General features: G+C 45.3%; 1 protein-coding gene across 1 annotated transcript in view; it reads left to right on the forward strand.

Moving 5' to 3' along the window:
* Positions 1-15,774, forward strand: part of Mthfd1l (methylenetetrahydrofolate dehydrogenase (NADP+ dependent) 1 like) — a 185,809-nt gene that overhangs the window by 107,074 nt on the left and 62,961 nt on the right. Inside the window, exons 21-23 of the mRNA XM_075949714.1 lie at positions 9,079-9,218; positions 14,174-14,215; positions 15,220-15,320. Of these exons, the coding sequence (XP_075805829.1) occupies positions 9,079-9,218; positions 14,174-14,215; positions 15,220-15,320 (283 nt within the window). The remainder of the gene's footprint in view (positions 1-9,078; positions 9,219-14,173; positions 14,216-15,219; positions 15,321-15,774) is intronic.

A 15,774-nucleotide genomic window follows, 5' to 3' on the forward strand; every position in this document is an offset into this window, starting at 1 on the left:
AAATCCCTCCAAGGCCAGCCTACCTTGAGCTCCAGCGCAGAACGCGTGTGCTTCGGTGACTTTGAACTGACTCCTCCTGAGTTCATCTGCAGGCAGCTGCAACGAATAAGTGGGTTTACCCAGTGCAGAAGGGGCCGTGTGGAGGCTCCATCTCTGTTTCCTTCAGCCCTGCTCAGAACTCACGCCCCAGAGTGCTTCAGGGTGACGCCTCACTCCGTGTGCCTCATTTCTTCCTCTGTGCGCGTGCGTCCCTTGCATCTCTCGTCTGTCATGAGAAAGTAAGGTGTGGGCTGGACGAGAGCTTCAGTTTCCTTTTCCCCTCTGTTTATAAGAATTCATTTTGAGAATTGACCAAATCTGTCCTGTGCAGACTTCTTTTTTTTTTTTCTTCAGCCCATTCTGAGCTGAGCTGGTTACAGTGAGTGACTAGTTCGGTGAGGACTTCAACAGTCCATAAATCCAATTTCCCGTCCAAGGATAATGGAGAACTCAATATGTGGTATATTACATGTGTGTGTTGCGTGCGTCACACAGAAAATTTATCGCTATTATAAAGTAGCTATGAAATCTGACAGGACTGATTTTTCTTTTTATCTTCTGAGTGCTTATGGAACAAAGGGTGTTTTCGTGACCTAACAAGGTGAAAATTCAATTCGCAATTCTAGTGATAATCTTCAGGTTCTTCAAGTATGAGAAACTCAAGGAAAACCTGGCTCGGTTGAAGGAGGGTCTCCTCGGTTGGGAAACAAAAATGAGGATTTCAAAACTAAATCAGTTTCCTTTTTCCCAATCCGTCTGCATTTTGGTACAGAGACTCTAAGGCAGGAAGTTAGAGTTACCCACTCCTCCAAACAATGGCGAGAGAGCTGGTGCCTGGTTTAAAGAGACAAGTCTTGGGGGGGGGGGTCTCAGTCAAGTGGGGAAGTAGCTCCAGGTCACCTCTTGGTTCTGAGGAGGACCGCCACGATGTACTGTGTGGGCTACCTGTGCTTGGTGTCAGGAAGTCCCTGAAGCATCCACTAAAATCTTTCTTAATTCACCCTAAATCTCATCTGCTCTCCACTGACCAAGCCCCACCTCTGTTGCCATGGCAACTGACAATTAGGAGAGGTGATGGGTAATCCCCACGTGAATTGCTCTAAGAGATAACAAATTACTGAAGCCAAAGAATGAAATGCCCTTGGAGCACGACGGTATTGAACTTTTCCTGGAAAGCGGTTGGACTAGAGAAATGTTTTGTGCTTGCTGGCTGGTGTGTCAGCAAGGCAGTGTGGAGTAGAGACACTCTCAGAGACTGTAATCCCAGGCGCCTGGGTTTCGGTACAGCTGAATAACAGTGACCCCCGAGCACAGTGATTGGAACCTTTCCAGCAGTGGCATCATAGGCTTTAAGCTCCGCTTAAAGGCTCTGCTTGTCTGTGGGAAGAGGGAAGGAATCACCCGGATCACGTGGCCTGTGCCCATTGCCCTGATGCAGGAGGGTCCATCCCACTATGGGCGACACCATTCCTAGGCAGCTTGATCTGGGCGGTATCAGAAAACTTACTGAGCATGAGCCTACGGTTGAGCCAGGAAGCGCCATTCCTCCATGGCCCATGAGCCAGTTCCTGCTCTGGGCCCTTGAAGATGGGTTTTCACTTGGCTTTTGTAAGTTAAAACAGATCCTTTTCTTTCCAAGGTCAGAGTGCTCTCAAAGCAACAAAATAAAACTAGAACAAAGGGTCATTGGAAATGCACAGTAGATGTTCCATTTGGGGCCATCGTCTCATGCCTGGGTTTTTTAAATAGTCCCCTCTCCTCACCGTATACACATCTTAACAGTAAGACTGGCATACCCCATCCCCTTTGTCTTCCCATGCTGAGCAGTTTCCTCTGGCCCCTCCTTCCTCCTTATATTATTAAGTCAGGAGTCACCTTAGTCCCCAAACGCCTAGTTGCACTGACCCCGTTATTGATGCAATACATCAAAGCTGTGCTGAGCAGAATTTTTTATTTGGATAATTCAGACTCCCAGATCTCAGTGGATGAGGTTACGGCGATTAACATAATAAGCTTGCGCAATCTTGTAGTCTAGCCTCCTGTGCGGTTCTAATATTCTCCGAGGGAGTGTCTGCAAAGTCCAGCCCGCCTTTGTTCTGCTTGACCCTCAGCCGGCTGCCTGAGTGGGATGAAGATGCCTTTGATTTTTTGGAAGCAGGCTGCGGTTTTGAGCATTGTAGGATGCCTAGCGGTGTCTCATACTTAGATGCCAGTGGTGACCAAAAATATCTTCAGAAACTGGTGTTTTCCTCGCCCCTCCAGTGGGGTGGGGGTACCAGGGAGCAGCGTCTTTCCACTCAAGAAGAACTCGATGACATTTTATGGTTTGTGATGCCTGTGGTATTGTAGGAATAGGGACAAAAGTTAAGGCATTCGAATAGCCGGAGATAAATATGAGACAGGGTGGAATTCAGATTTACCTGCATTCAAGCAAGTAAACAAAATGTTAAGGCCAGGCACACACCTTTAATCTTGGCGCTTGGGAGGCAGATGGGTCTCTGTGACTTTGATGCCAGTTTGGTCTACATAGAGAGTTTTAGGGCAGCCAGGGCTACCTAATAAGACCTTGTCTCAGGGGGCAAGGGGAGTTTAGGGCTACCTAGTAAGACCCTGTCTTGGGGCTCAAGGGAGGTTAAAAGTATAAACGTAGCTTCAAAGAGGAAAGGCCACATCAGCATTCCGTCGTGAGTGAGGTAGATCCATGACACCTCCCACCCAGGGGACTATAAGTGGTTAATGCTTGCCCTGGGGAGATAGTCATATTCCTGGTCAGTCACACTTGCATATGCAAGCAACCATAGTTAAGCGCACTGGACCCCAAAGCAGATAATAAAAGCAATAACAAGCTATAAGAGGAGGAAGACTTGCTGGGAAAGAGTTTGGTGGGAGGGGGAAGGGACCATATACGTAGACCATATATTCATGTAGACCACAAAATTTAAAACTAGAAGAAAGGCCAGAGTCATGCTGCTTGGTCACTGGGGAATGAACTTATCTTCATCCCAGTAATGAAGTTCAGTTGTCTTCCTAAATGGGGAATCTCAGGCAGGCAATTGCATGTTAGCCACCCCCCAGGGTAACAGAGATTCAGTTGTCCAGTGAGAAGAAATGACAGTTTTTCCTAAAACCCACGCTGTGTAGGTTTAGTGAGAAGCACTCTGAGTCGAATGGTGGGTAGCAAAACATGTAAAGTTGGGACAGCTCCTGGTTGGACCATAGTGGGTCCCTTGACTTGATCGCGGGAAATTTGCTTAGACTGAGGAGCCAGGAGGTTAGACAATGCCATCCAGTTCTAGACTTTAATGAACATGTATTTGACAGGATTTCTCTAGAAAGAAGTATTATTAATAAAAATGGGTGTTTGTTTTGAAATCTGGGTCTTAGTTGTCACCACCATTTTCTTCGGTGTGTACAAGAAGCCAAAGATGTCAAAGGGAAACTTGGCAAATACAAATTCCCTCCTTTGGGGAGGGGGTGTCCTTGAAGAGAGCACATGGCCCGCCTCACCTTGTTGGCAGCGTAGCATTTTGTGGCTCTCCTGGCCACTCTGCTCTATAATCTTTATGCCAGGACACTAGGCGCTCTGGGGGATTGTCGTGGCCAAGCCAGCAGCCTACGCTTCAACCTCTTGCACCCAGAGCTCTGTTTTGTGAGTCCCTTCTAGCTTGGGCCCAAGGACTCCCCTTTTCTGAGCTGCTGAAGTTTGAGCCGAGCCATCCTGTGGGATAACGTCTGTGCTTCCAGGACGAGCCCGTCCCTCAGCATTTCCTGTTTCCATTCATGCTGGAAGAGAAAGACCTGTGACTGGGCGAAGAGAGACTGCCAAGACAAATAATGACCACGGCTTGCGCAAATATTTTTGATCACAAGCCTTTTGTTGAATAAGCAGCCTTTTGAAACCTGCATTCCATGCTTTTCAGGAAAGCCAAGTCATGCTAAGCGGACTTGCTCCGTGATTTAAGAATATGTTTATTAAGTTCAACAGAAGATGACTCTGGCTTACGGACAGCAAATAGGATAAGGGAATAAATAGCTTATTTGAGGTCACCAGGGAAGTTCGGCTTGTGGGTGATTCCCCTGGAAGTCCTGAGGAAATGGAACCTGCCAGGGAGAGTGACTTGTCCCTTCACAGGGACAGGCTGGGACTAAGGCTGAACCCGGCAGTGCCCATCTCCAAGTTAGTCACTGGTCATGCCTTAGGGAAGCACTTCCTGCTTTAGTAAAGGCTGCTCACCCAAGGGCCCACCTTCTCCCTTCTCCTTGGCGGCCTGCAGTGTGGAAACAAACAGCAGAATCACATGCTCAGAAAGCAGAGGTTTTCAAGGCGTGGGAGTCTGGCTCTCCCCCACTTCCTGCACGGTTCCTGCACGTTGCTTGGCAGCTGAGTCTGGGACCTTCACAGCCACAGCCCATTTCACTCCCCTTAACTAAAATCGGCTTTCCCACCACTTTCTTGTTTACTTCCAATCTGTATGTTAAAATACAAAATTGAGCTGAATTTGTCCATTTAGACATTTGAGACGATAATATCGTTCATTGCTATATATGTGTGGCATTTACACCATTGCAGCTTTGATTTATAAAAAGCAAAACAGTTTTGAAAGGGGAAAAAAAGAGGATAGGTAGGGCTGACATGGGTTATTTTGTTTTGTTTTTTCTATTTTTAATGTGTCCCTCTGTCTTTTAGTTGAATTGTGATCTTTGCCTTGACTTTTGAGTCCCACGCTGTTCGTGTTTGCACTTTTATGTGTCAGGGACTGTTAGGTATTGGAGACATCAAGATAAATAATGGCATGTCCCTCGTTTCTAGTAGAAGCCAGCAGAGTGCTTACATGGGGATGCTGTTTGCACTTGATAGGGTAGGCTGGTGGGGATGCAAATCTCAGGAGTAAGGGGTTCGAAGGAGAGAAACAATAGCTGAGGTAGAAAATGCCCGAGGGCAAGAAGGAAAATTCCCCTGCCTGAGATCCAGACAAGCTTCCAAGAGATGAGACGCTGAGCTGGGGTTTAGACAAGGGGTTTAAGGAGAGGAGAGGAAAGAAAGGAATTTTCCAGATGGGAAGAAAAGGGCAGAGATGGTAGTATCATAGTGTAGGGCTCTGCAGGAAGCTCGGCAGCGTGACACTGCCGCAGAATGAGGCGCAGGTATCGTGTGTTCATGCTCACGCGTGTTCCTGCATACGTACGTCTTTGCGTGCCTGTGGGTGTAGGCTAGAGGACAACTCCAGGTGTCGGTCCTCAGAGTCACTTGTTTGCATATATATATATATATATATATATATATATATATATATATATATATATTTTGAGACATTTCTCATAGGCCTGAAACTCACCCATTAAGGCTAAGTTGGCTGCCTATCCAGCCCCAGGGATTCACCTGTCTCTACCTGTCCATCGCTAAGATTATAAGCATGAACTACCATGCTTGGCTTTTTATAACATGGGTTCTGGGAATCAAACTCATGTCCCTATGTTTATTCAAGCACTATACCAACGGAGTGTCCTCCCTGCCCTGGAGTGTGGAGGAGGATGAAGTAGGGATGGTTTGCTTGAGTAAGGCCTTGCCTCTCGAGTGAAGATCCTCAGATTTTTATTTTCGCTAGAACCTGTGAATAAAGGAGAATGTGAGGACCATGCTGAGATTTAAGACAGAATAGGTAGAACTGAGAAGGGAAAAGATTATAAAAGAAATGCATTCATCCTCTGTTTCTGTGAGCAAGAGTCGTGTTAATGACTTTTCATACTGCCGTGATAAAACACTGGGAAAGGCAACTTAAACGAAACATAGTTCATTTTGGTTCTCAGTTTGAACAGTTCATCATGGCAGGGAAGGGTGGTAGCAGGAATGGGTGACATTGCATCCACAGTCAGGAAGCAGGGAAAGATAAGTATTATTCTTAGCTCAGTTCCTCCCTTTTTCTCTGATCCTCACATCTCAACATCCCTTTCCCTGTGGTCCTCACATCTCCCACATCCCAGAATCTCCTTTCCCTGTGGTCCTCACATCTCCCACATCCAGAATCCCTCTTTCCCTGTGGTCCTCACATCTCCCACATCCCAGAATCCCTCTTTCTCTGTGGTCCTCACATCTTCCACATCCCAGAATCCCCCTTTTTCTGTGGTCCTCCACATCACATCCCAGAATCTCCTTTCCCTGTGGTCCTCACATCTCCCACATCCCAGAATCTCCTTTCCCTGTGGTCCTCACATCTCCCACATCCAGAATCCCTCTTTCCCTGTGGTCCTCACATCTCCCACATCCCAGAATCTCCTCTTCCTGTGGTCCTCACATCTCCCACATCCCAGAATCCCCCTTTCTCTGTGGTCCTCACATTTCCCACATCCCAGAATCCCCCTTTTTCTGTGGTCCTCACATCTCCCACATCCCAGAATCCCCCTTTTTCTGTGGTCCTCCACATCACATCCCAGAATCTCCTTTCCCTGTGGTCCTCACATCTTCCACATCCCAGAATCTCTTTTCTCTGTGGTCCTCCACATCACATCCCAGAATCTCCTTTCCCTGTGATCCTCACATTTCCCACATCCCAGAATCCCCCTTTCCCTGTGGTCCTCAAATCTCCTACATCCCAGAACCTCCTCTGCATCTTAAGCTTTATCTTCATAGCATCTTCCCACAGTAGCCTCTCAGGGCCTCCTTGCAGAGGTAAGAAATCCTCTCTAATTTCGACCACTATCGATGGAATCATGAGAATGACTTCATCTGCTGTGTAAGGAAGAAGGTCCTTTCCATTGTTGTGGTATAAATCCATGCAAAGAGAACGTAATAAAAATCGGAGCGGGGAGAGCAGGCGATGGGGGAGGGGACAAATGAGAGCAATGCCATGAAACCTATTCTTTTCTCTGGTAACCTAAAACATTGATTTCAAAACATAAAATTTAATAAAATGACTTGTCAAATATATGCCAGTGGTTATAAAAAATGTTTTATGTCCTTGGCCCCTGGTAATTTATTCCAAGGGTGTACTTTGAAAGAGATTAAAGTCCATGTGCGGTATGATTTCAGTGTGTTGTTGTGCGTGCTGGAGACCGCCCAAATGTTCAGTAACAGAGGGAACGCTTTTACAAATTTTGGCACATCAGTGAACAGAATTACAAGCTGCTGTTTTTATAATCATAAATTCTGAAAGTTTGTGATACAGAAATAGAATTACACTTTTAAGTAACAGGAGACTACGGAATTCTGTGTATTCTGTAAAAACAAAACAGGTACATGCAGTGTCGAAGGAAAAAAGTGAGAAATGAGTGTATTTAGAGTTTAAGATTCCTTCTGAACAAGATTCTTCCTTCAGTTCTTGTTACAATTTCTAACAATTATGCTAGCGTGAATGCCTTCATTTGTTTACTTTTCACCTTTTTGGTGCTGCCGAGGATTTGAGCTCAGGAATTCACTCATGCATGGCAAGCATTGTGCTACTGGGCTTCAACCCCAGCCCTTAAATATTTTTATATAAACCACAGAATAGTCGTTTACTTCTACTTCCTATCTGGACTGTTATTTACGGTATTAGTCCTAATGTCAGTAGATGGTGCATACTCCGACATACTTCTTACATCAGCAGTATCTTCCTGAATGACGATGGATCACCACTGCACGTGAGCATCTTCTTAAAAATGCTGATTAAGCCGGGCGGTGGTGGCGCACGCCTTTAATCCCAGCACTTGGAAGGCAGAGGCAGACAGATCTCTGTGAGTTTGAGGCCAGCCTAGTCTACAAGAGCTAGTTCCAGGACAGGAACAAAAAGCTATGGAGAAACCCTGTCTCGAAAATCCAAAAAAAAAAAAAAATGCTGATTAAGTGGGGCTGGAAAGATGGCTCGGATTAAGGGCACTGGCTGTTCTTCTAGAGGACTGAATTTGATCTCCAGAACCCACATGGTTTATAACGGTCTATAACAGGGATGCATGGTCTCTGTTCTCTCCAGACACCACGCACACAAATGGTGCACAGATAGGCGAACAAGCAAAACACCCATGCCCTTAAAGTCTGCTGTTTTAAATTCTGGCTCTGGTTGAGGAGATCTCATGGGCCCCACATTCCACCTTTCTAACAAGTTCTTAAGTGATGCCATGGTCACGTGGGTCACACCCATTGAATACCAGAGCCCTGTGAACTCTCCCTTGGGTAGGGAGATAATCTAATGGCTCAGTACCTATCGTGGTTTTGGGAAACAATACTCATGTTCTGTCTGCCACCTCCACAAATGCCACAATATGTCTTTGGGTAGGGGATGTACAAGTACACATATATGTGTATGCATGTGCACACAGAGGCCAGAGAAAGACGCGGGATGTCCAATTCCATCACTTTCTACCTTCTTCCCTTGAGTCAGGGTCTTTCGATGAAGCTGGCACCAGGCTGGTGGCCAGTGAGCCCCAGCAATCCTGTCTCTCTGTCCCCCCGCAGTTACAGGTTACAGGTACACACAACCACACTAAGCTCTCTCCATAGATGTGGAGATTCGAATTCAGTTCGTCTGCTTGTGCATCCAGTGCTCTCACCCACCGAGCCCTCTCCCCGGCCCCCTCAGTAACATTTCTGTCAGCTAGGACGGAGAAGTCCGTAGAAATGAGTGAGCATCTCTCTGGTCCTGGAATTAAGCTGCTGTCGTCTCATGACCAATATCCTTAAACCATGCCTCCAACTTGAATTTTGCTCGTCAACAGAAATGATCAGCCACCCCTCTGATAATGTTTGGGACCTGATCACAAAGCTGAAAATCCCATCTATGCTAAGAAAAGCTTTGGTTTGAGTTAGAGTCCTGGGAAGAGCGCTCTTGGCCTGGCAGTGAGTCCTTGTAGCGTGTTGAGTCCAACAGGGTAGAGACCTGCCTTGTGCGATGAGCGTCTTCCATTGTCAGGTTACCTTTGGTCGCCATAAGGTACGGCGCCTTGCATTGACCTTGGTGTGGCAGGAGTAGAGGCCATTGTGAGCACTTGCCCTGTTATTGAGCATTGGCTGCCAGCACCCGCTTCTGTTTTCAGACACTAATGCATTCCCTGCTTGTTTCTCTGCAGTGACTGAAGCTGGCTTTGGGGCTGATATTGGGATGGAGAAATTCTTCAACATCAAATGCCGAGCTTCCGGCCTGGTGCCCAATGTGGTTGTGTTGGTGGCCACTGTTCGAGCTCTGAAGATGCATGGAGGTGGGCCAAGTGTAAGTTCTTGCTTTATCTTAGCTTTAAAAAACAAACAAACAAAGACAAACAACCAGGGGCTGGAGAGATGATGAGATGATTCAGTGATTAAGAACATTTGCTGCCCCTAAGAGGACTTGGGTTCAGTTCCCAACACCGGCATCTGGTGACTCTCAACTGCCTATAACTCAAGTGCCAGGAAATCAAATGCCCTTGTGGACTCCGTGGGTACCTGCATACACTTAGCACTCATAGATAGACCCAGGTTGCATACACACATACACATAAATCATAAAAAAATTTCAAGTTATATAGAGGCTAAAGAATTGGTTCAGTAGGTAAGAGTCCTTGCTTCTCTTGCAGAGGACCTGGGTCCTGTTCCCAGCACCTACATGGTAGGTGTAGCTCACAACTCTCTGTAACTCCAGTCCCAGGAGATCCAATGTCCTCTTCTGACCTCCTTGAACACCAGGCATACATATGGTATACATATGGTACACATATGTACATGTAGGCAAAACATTCATAAAACAATTGTTAAAAAGTTTTTTAAGCTCATACTTGTAGTCCTATCTAGCACCTAGGAGACTAAGTCAGGAAGATTGCCACAGATTCAGAACCAACCAAGGCTCAGAGTAGAACCTGTCTGAAAAAAAAATATATAGTTTGATTTAGTGTTTGAGACATAGTATATTCTAGATAAATGTTTCCAGTTGTCTGTAAAGTCTGCTTCCTTTCTTTGAAGTTCACCCCATAGATCACTTGGAGTTTAGTTCATTCACATCAACTACATGCAATGCCCAGATAGAACCACTTTTGAGTCTTCAGATTCATCCAGACATACCGGCCATGCTTATGTAAGCATGTGGACCAGATCAGGAGAGTAAAGTGCTCATTCCTGGATGAGGACCACTGGGGTTGGAATGATGGCTTTGATGGAGGTTTGCCGTGCTTCTATGGATGCCTTTGTGGCACGTGGATGTTATAGACTACAGGTTCCACGTAAAACCTCTTTCCGCCCGTCTCTGCCAATTGTGACTTTGCCTTGTGACTCTTGCACAGCACTGTGTACTTCTGAGCAGCCCTGCTTTGGGAAAATTCTCTCTCTCTCTCTCTCTCTCTCTCTCTTTTTTTTTTAACAAGGGCTCACCATTTAGCCCTGGCTAACCTGAAACTCACTATGTAGACCAGCTGTGCTGGAACTTAAAGAAACCGAGTTGCCCCTGTCTCCCTAGTACTGGGATTAAATAGGTGTGCCACCACACCTTACAATGTATTTTAATATATGTGAAGATTTTTATACCTTTCTTTAAAATGGGCAAAAGGGGCGTATGTGTATTTTTAAAATTTGTTTGGATTTTTTACTTTAGAAGTTTCCAAATGGGAAAATTTTTATTTGAAGTTTCATTATTTTCCCATCTGATATTATGACATACAGATACTATGGTCACAAACTACAAATCAAGGGTGGTCACCCACTATAAATGGTAACGGGTTTGCCTTTGGCAAACTGTGTCATTTGGTCTTTGTTCTAGGAACTATTTCTCATCCCTTTTTATAGCTGAGGAAGCCAAGATTTGCTGGGTTTGGAGACAATGGCCAACAGCAGGTCAATCTAAAGTCAAGAATGTCAGTCAAACCCCCTGCTTTGTCCACATGCAGAGCCGAGGGTGGATTGGTGGGACACAGGTTCGCAACTCCAACTTGGTGCCAGCTCTTCATTTTGCCTGAAGTTGCGTTATCATTCCAAATGCAAAAATTGTAAAGATACACATTTTGAATTTGTAAAGACACACATGAATTTGTAAAAACACACATGAATCCTTGGCAGTTCTGATCATGCTTAAAATTCCAGTTGTTGCTGTGGGTCCTCCACTTTAGACTTTGTTTGAGTCTCTAGACCTACTTCTTCTTTCAAAAGATAAAATGTACGTATGTATAATTTGAAATGCTCCCTTCTTCCCCTACCATTCCTACATTTAAATTCAAAGGACTTTGGTCCTCTAAATGGTTTCGAGTCTGCCTGGTCTGGTTCGGTCTTTATAGAATAAGGGAGACGTGTGGAGACCCAGCAGCGGAAACATCACATCTCTGTTTAGGGAACTGGTCAGCCCTAAGATTTATAGTCCAAGCCGGGCGGTGGTGGCGCACGCCTTTAATCCCAGCACTCGGGAGGCAGAGGCAGGCGGATCTCTGTGAGTTTGAGGCCAGCCTGGTCTACAAGAGCGAGTTCCAGGACAGGAACCAAAAGCTACAGAGAAACCCTGTCTCGAAAATAAAAAAATAAAAAAAAAAAAGATTTACAGTCCAGCATTTTCCCAGACCTCCAGACTATAAAAATGTTCACCATGATTTCCAATCCTATTGCACCTCTTACTGTGTGTGCTGCATCTTCAGGCTGTTTTCTTCCCAGTTAATCTTTCCTGTTCCTTCCTTCCGTTACAGTGTCCCAGGGCCTGGCATTTTCTGTATCCCAGAAATGTTTGCAGTAATTAGTAAATGAACTTTCACCTCTCAATCCTACGTCCATTTTCTTTCATGTGGCCCACCTTAGTGTGTCAACTTCTCCCTCGAAACAACTCTGTCTTACTGGTTTTTTCAATCCAGTGTAATTTCTGCTCCCCTTCGACGTCATCGCACAGATCGCTGTGGTCGCCTTGTGTGTGTTTACTCAGCTGAGGTGGCTCTTTTGATCCGTTATTTGTGCAGTGGAAAATCCTGTGACCTTTGAACTTGCCCATTTTAACACAGTTATTTTTCCCATGACCGTGACCAAAAACCTGACAAGGAGCAACTTAAAGGAGGAAGGGCTTACTGGGGCTCGTGATCTGAGCCAAGAGGATAGGGGTCACCAGTGCAGGGAAGAGACAGGGGCGTGAGGCCAATGACTGCGCAGACTCTGCAGTCGGGAAGCACAGAGATGAAGGCTGGCGCTCATCTGGCTTCATGCTGGTTCCTTGTCATTTAGTCACAGATGGACCCCAGCCCACATGTGACTGCCTGCGTTCACCCTGCGTCTTCCCTCCTTGATAAAGCCTCTCTGGAAGCACCCTGCAGACACACCCAGAGGTGCTCCTTATTAACGCCCTGGGCATTTCCTAACGCATTCAAGATGACAGTGAAGATTCCCAGTCCCACGACCGGCGTTTTAAATGCATAGCCTGTCTTCTGGGATGCTCACCACTCTGGATGAGGCATAAGAGCTGACATCCCTAGACCCCTGAGTCTACACACACACAGTCTTTTTACAGTTAACCCTCTAAATTCACTCCAGTAATCAGAGCTCTTAAGAAAATAGAAGACATTGTATATGGAGCTATGTGGTGGGAGGTGGAGAGTAAGATGGAATCAGGTCACGTGATTATAAAGCCTGGCACGTCCAGGAAGAGCAGGTCGTACAGTCTGATGGCGGCCTGCTGGATCCGTCCGTGTTGTATTCAGGTCTGCTGGTGAGCTGAGATCAGCCAAATTGTGGAGATTATAGCTCCCTGCTTTTCTTGAAGTCTACTGTTCTGTGTATTTAATCTCACTAAAAATGTCCTCACCAGGGAAACACACACAGTAATGCTTGATCAAATATCTGGCACTTTGAATTCCCGCCAGGTTAACACGTGGTGTTTAGGCATGTGTAGGCATGTGGAACACTGACTAGATTTCGTTTCTTTTTCTTTTCTTTTCTTATTTTTTTTGGGGGAGGGGAATTAATAAGCAATTGCCTCCACACTGTCCTAAGTGTCCCTTTCTTCTTTTTGACTTAGGGTGGGATGGATCTCTTTCCCCAAAAGTATAGCAGTCTCTTTCCAGGGTCTCCCTTCAGTTTACCTGAACTAGTTTTATCTGATCGTGTACTACAGAGATCCTTCATGTTTGTCTGATCTTCGTGTTCCTTCATGTTTGTCTGACCTCCAGTTGCCCCTGTTCACTGCTCTCTGCATCGTATTGGTGAATTTTATTTTTTGAGGTTTGGGGCATCCAGTCTACATAAGACCAGTTCTATGCCACTGAACTACATGCTCAAAACCTCATGTGCATCTGAGAATTAGCTTATAGATTCTGCAGTCTCTATAGGATTTCTATTCAAAGGACATTAGCTGTCTCTTCATCGGCTTGGATCTGTTTGAATGTTTTTCAATGAAAGTTACTGCTTATTTCATTAAAAAAAATAGATCCGTTCCTATATGCTTAATATTTGTAAATAATATAACAAATTATTTCTGTTCTTCTATGTTGCATGTTCTGTCTCTAACCCGTCTGAATTATCTTCCTTGCTGCACGGATTTAACTCATCAAGTCTTTGGGGAATTCTGCGCTGCCGTTTATATCTGAAAATGAGTTCTGTTTCTTCCTCTCAATCTTTTGTCCCCTTGTCACTGGCAGGGTCTTTCTAATTGCAAAGCAGTGTTGGGTGGGGTGCTGGCTGCGGGCATCTTCTTAGTCCTCCTCTTAAAGGGGGTGTCTAAACAGCTCGTCGCTAAGAGTGATGCCTGGGATCTATTTTTAATGAGGATTCAGGAATTGCCGTTTCTTTTTTTAATTGGCCAAATTAGCATAAAGACTGATGTAGGTTTTCTGTGTCTTTCAAGATGACAGTTTGGTTTTTCTCTTTAAGGCTGTACATGTTGCTGAAATTATTATTACATCAAGAAATCTTGCCAGAACAAGTCTGATTCAGACAGATATGTCTGCTTTCCAAGTAACTGGATTTTACTAATCAGTTTGCTAATGGTTTGAGCCAGTTTTCTTTTTTTTCCCCATTCATATGAGTTAACTATACAAAATTTTAAAATTTTGAAGTATTCTTTTTTTTCTTAACTATGGAAGGCTTATGTACACATTACAGTAATTGATTTATATTATTAAAGGTTGAGTAGAATTCTCCTATCAGGCCATCTGGGACTATTGCTATAGAGAGTCCCGTCCCTTCCCCATCCCCAGCAATGGGATGAATTTTAGTTTTTGACTCTTTTTATTTCAGGTAACTGCTGGGGTTCCACTCAAGAAAGAATATACAGAGGAGGTAAGAGAAACTGATCATCCCCCCCCCCGATTAATGATTAGCTTCCAGATGACCATCAATGAATGACCTCGAGTCCACCGGCAACTTCTTAGAAATGTGCTTTTCTGGACTGAGGAGATGGCTCAGTGGGTAAAGTACTTGCCTAGCAAGCAAGAGGACCTGAGTTCGATCCCTGCCGGGCATGGTGGTGCAAGCTCGCTTTCTCAGCCCTAGGGAGGCAGAGACAAATGGACTTTTGGGGCTCACTGGCCAGCGAGAGACTACCTCAATAAAGAAAGGTAGACAGCACCTAGGGAGCAGCCATGGCTGTCCTCTGGTCTCCACGTTCATGTGCACATACTGTAGTGTGCATTTTTAAGAATCCCTGTGAAAATTGGTGGGATGAAGAGATGAAACCCGTCCGGTGACCTCTAAAAGCTGAAGAAAAGATAGATATTGGCTTATCTGGAGTCCTCCACACCCACGGCAGTCATCCTGACCCAGAAAAGAGGGAAGCTTATACTTGTGTATTTCTATGTTGTAGGGAAAAAAACTGATTCTTGAAAGATGTGCGGTTGTTTTTATGGCTTTCCAGAGTGCAGTAACTGTTCTGCGCCTGTTAACTGGCGGCAGTACCACATAGCTCCTACAGGTGGCGCCATGGGTTTAACTGGAGTAGCCAAGCAGGACCCCCTCAGGATCCCAGGGACTTGTGTGCCTTTTGCCCCGCTGACTGCGGAGAGTTGGCTGTTTATCTGATGGCCAGTCCTCCATAGAAATAGTTGCCTAGTCTAACACTCAAATACATGGATTTGGACCCAGACTAGGTTTAGAAGCTAATTTTAATGTGAATTGCCTCTGTTTCCGCCATCTTTCTTGGAAACCCAAGGTGACTTAGGGCTCTTTTTAGAAGTTTCCAGGGCAATAAAGTGAGAAAAGATAGAATCAGAAGTTGCCAGTGTGGTGAGGCTGGTCTCGCTTGGGGGCATTGATGGTGACACTCACTTTGGCTGATTTCCTTCCAGAACATTCAGCTGGTGGCTGATGGCTGCTGTAACCTACAAAAACAAATTCAGATCGCTCAGCTCTTCGGGGTGCCTGTCGTGGTGGCGCTGAACGTCTTCAAGTGAGTCTAGCTTTCTGCTGTGGGGGGGGGGGGGCACACTCGTGACCGCACTTGTCCTAAGGGCACTTGAGTTTCTCGGCTTCATCTTGAGACACAGAATCGTTGGCTTATTCTGTTTGATTTGGTTTCATCTTCACAAATGTGTTCTCAAGTGTTAGTGTGGAAAGGAAACTCAAATAGTGAATTACCATCTGTTTGGTTTGTGGGGGAGGGAGGGGTTTGGGTTTTTTTTCCCTTTCTACCCGGTACTTCTGTCTGACAGCATGAAAGAATGATCAAAAGGAGATTACTATAAAATTTTCTCAATTAAAAACCCTTAACAACCTGAAACCGTTGAGTCATGTTAGAGAGGATTCTTTCTACCTGTTTTTCTTCAAGTCTGGTTTATTTAAACACAATGTGACCACTTTTGATGTTTAAAATATATTCAGTGTTAGGGAGTGAAGTTCTGTAT

Source organism: Microtus pennsylvanicus, chromosome 1, assembly GCF_037038515.1.
Source record: "Microtus pennsylvanicus isolate mMicPen1 chromosome 1, mMicPen1.hap1, whole genome shotgun sequence".
Lineage (NCBI taxonomy): Eukaryota > Metazoa > Chordata > Mammalia > Rodentia > Cricetidae > Microtus > Microtus pennsylvanicus.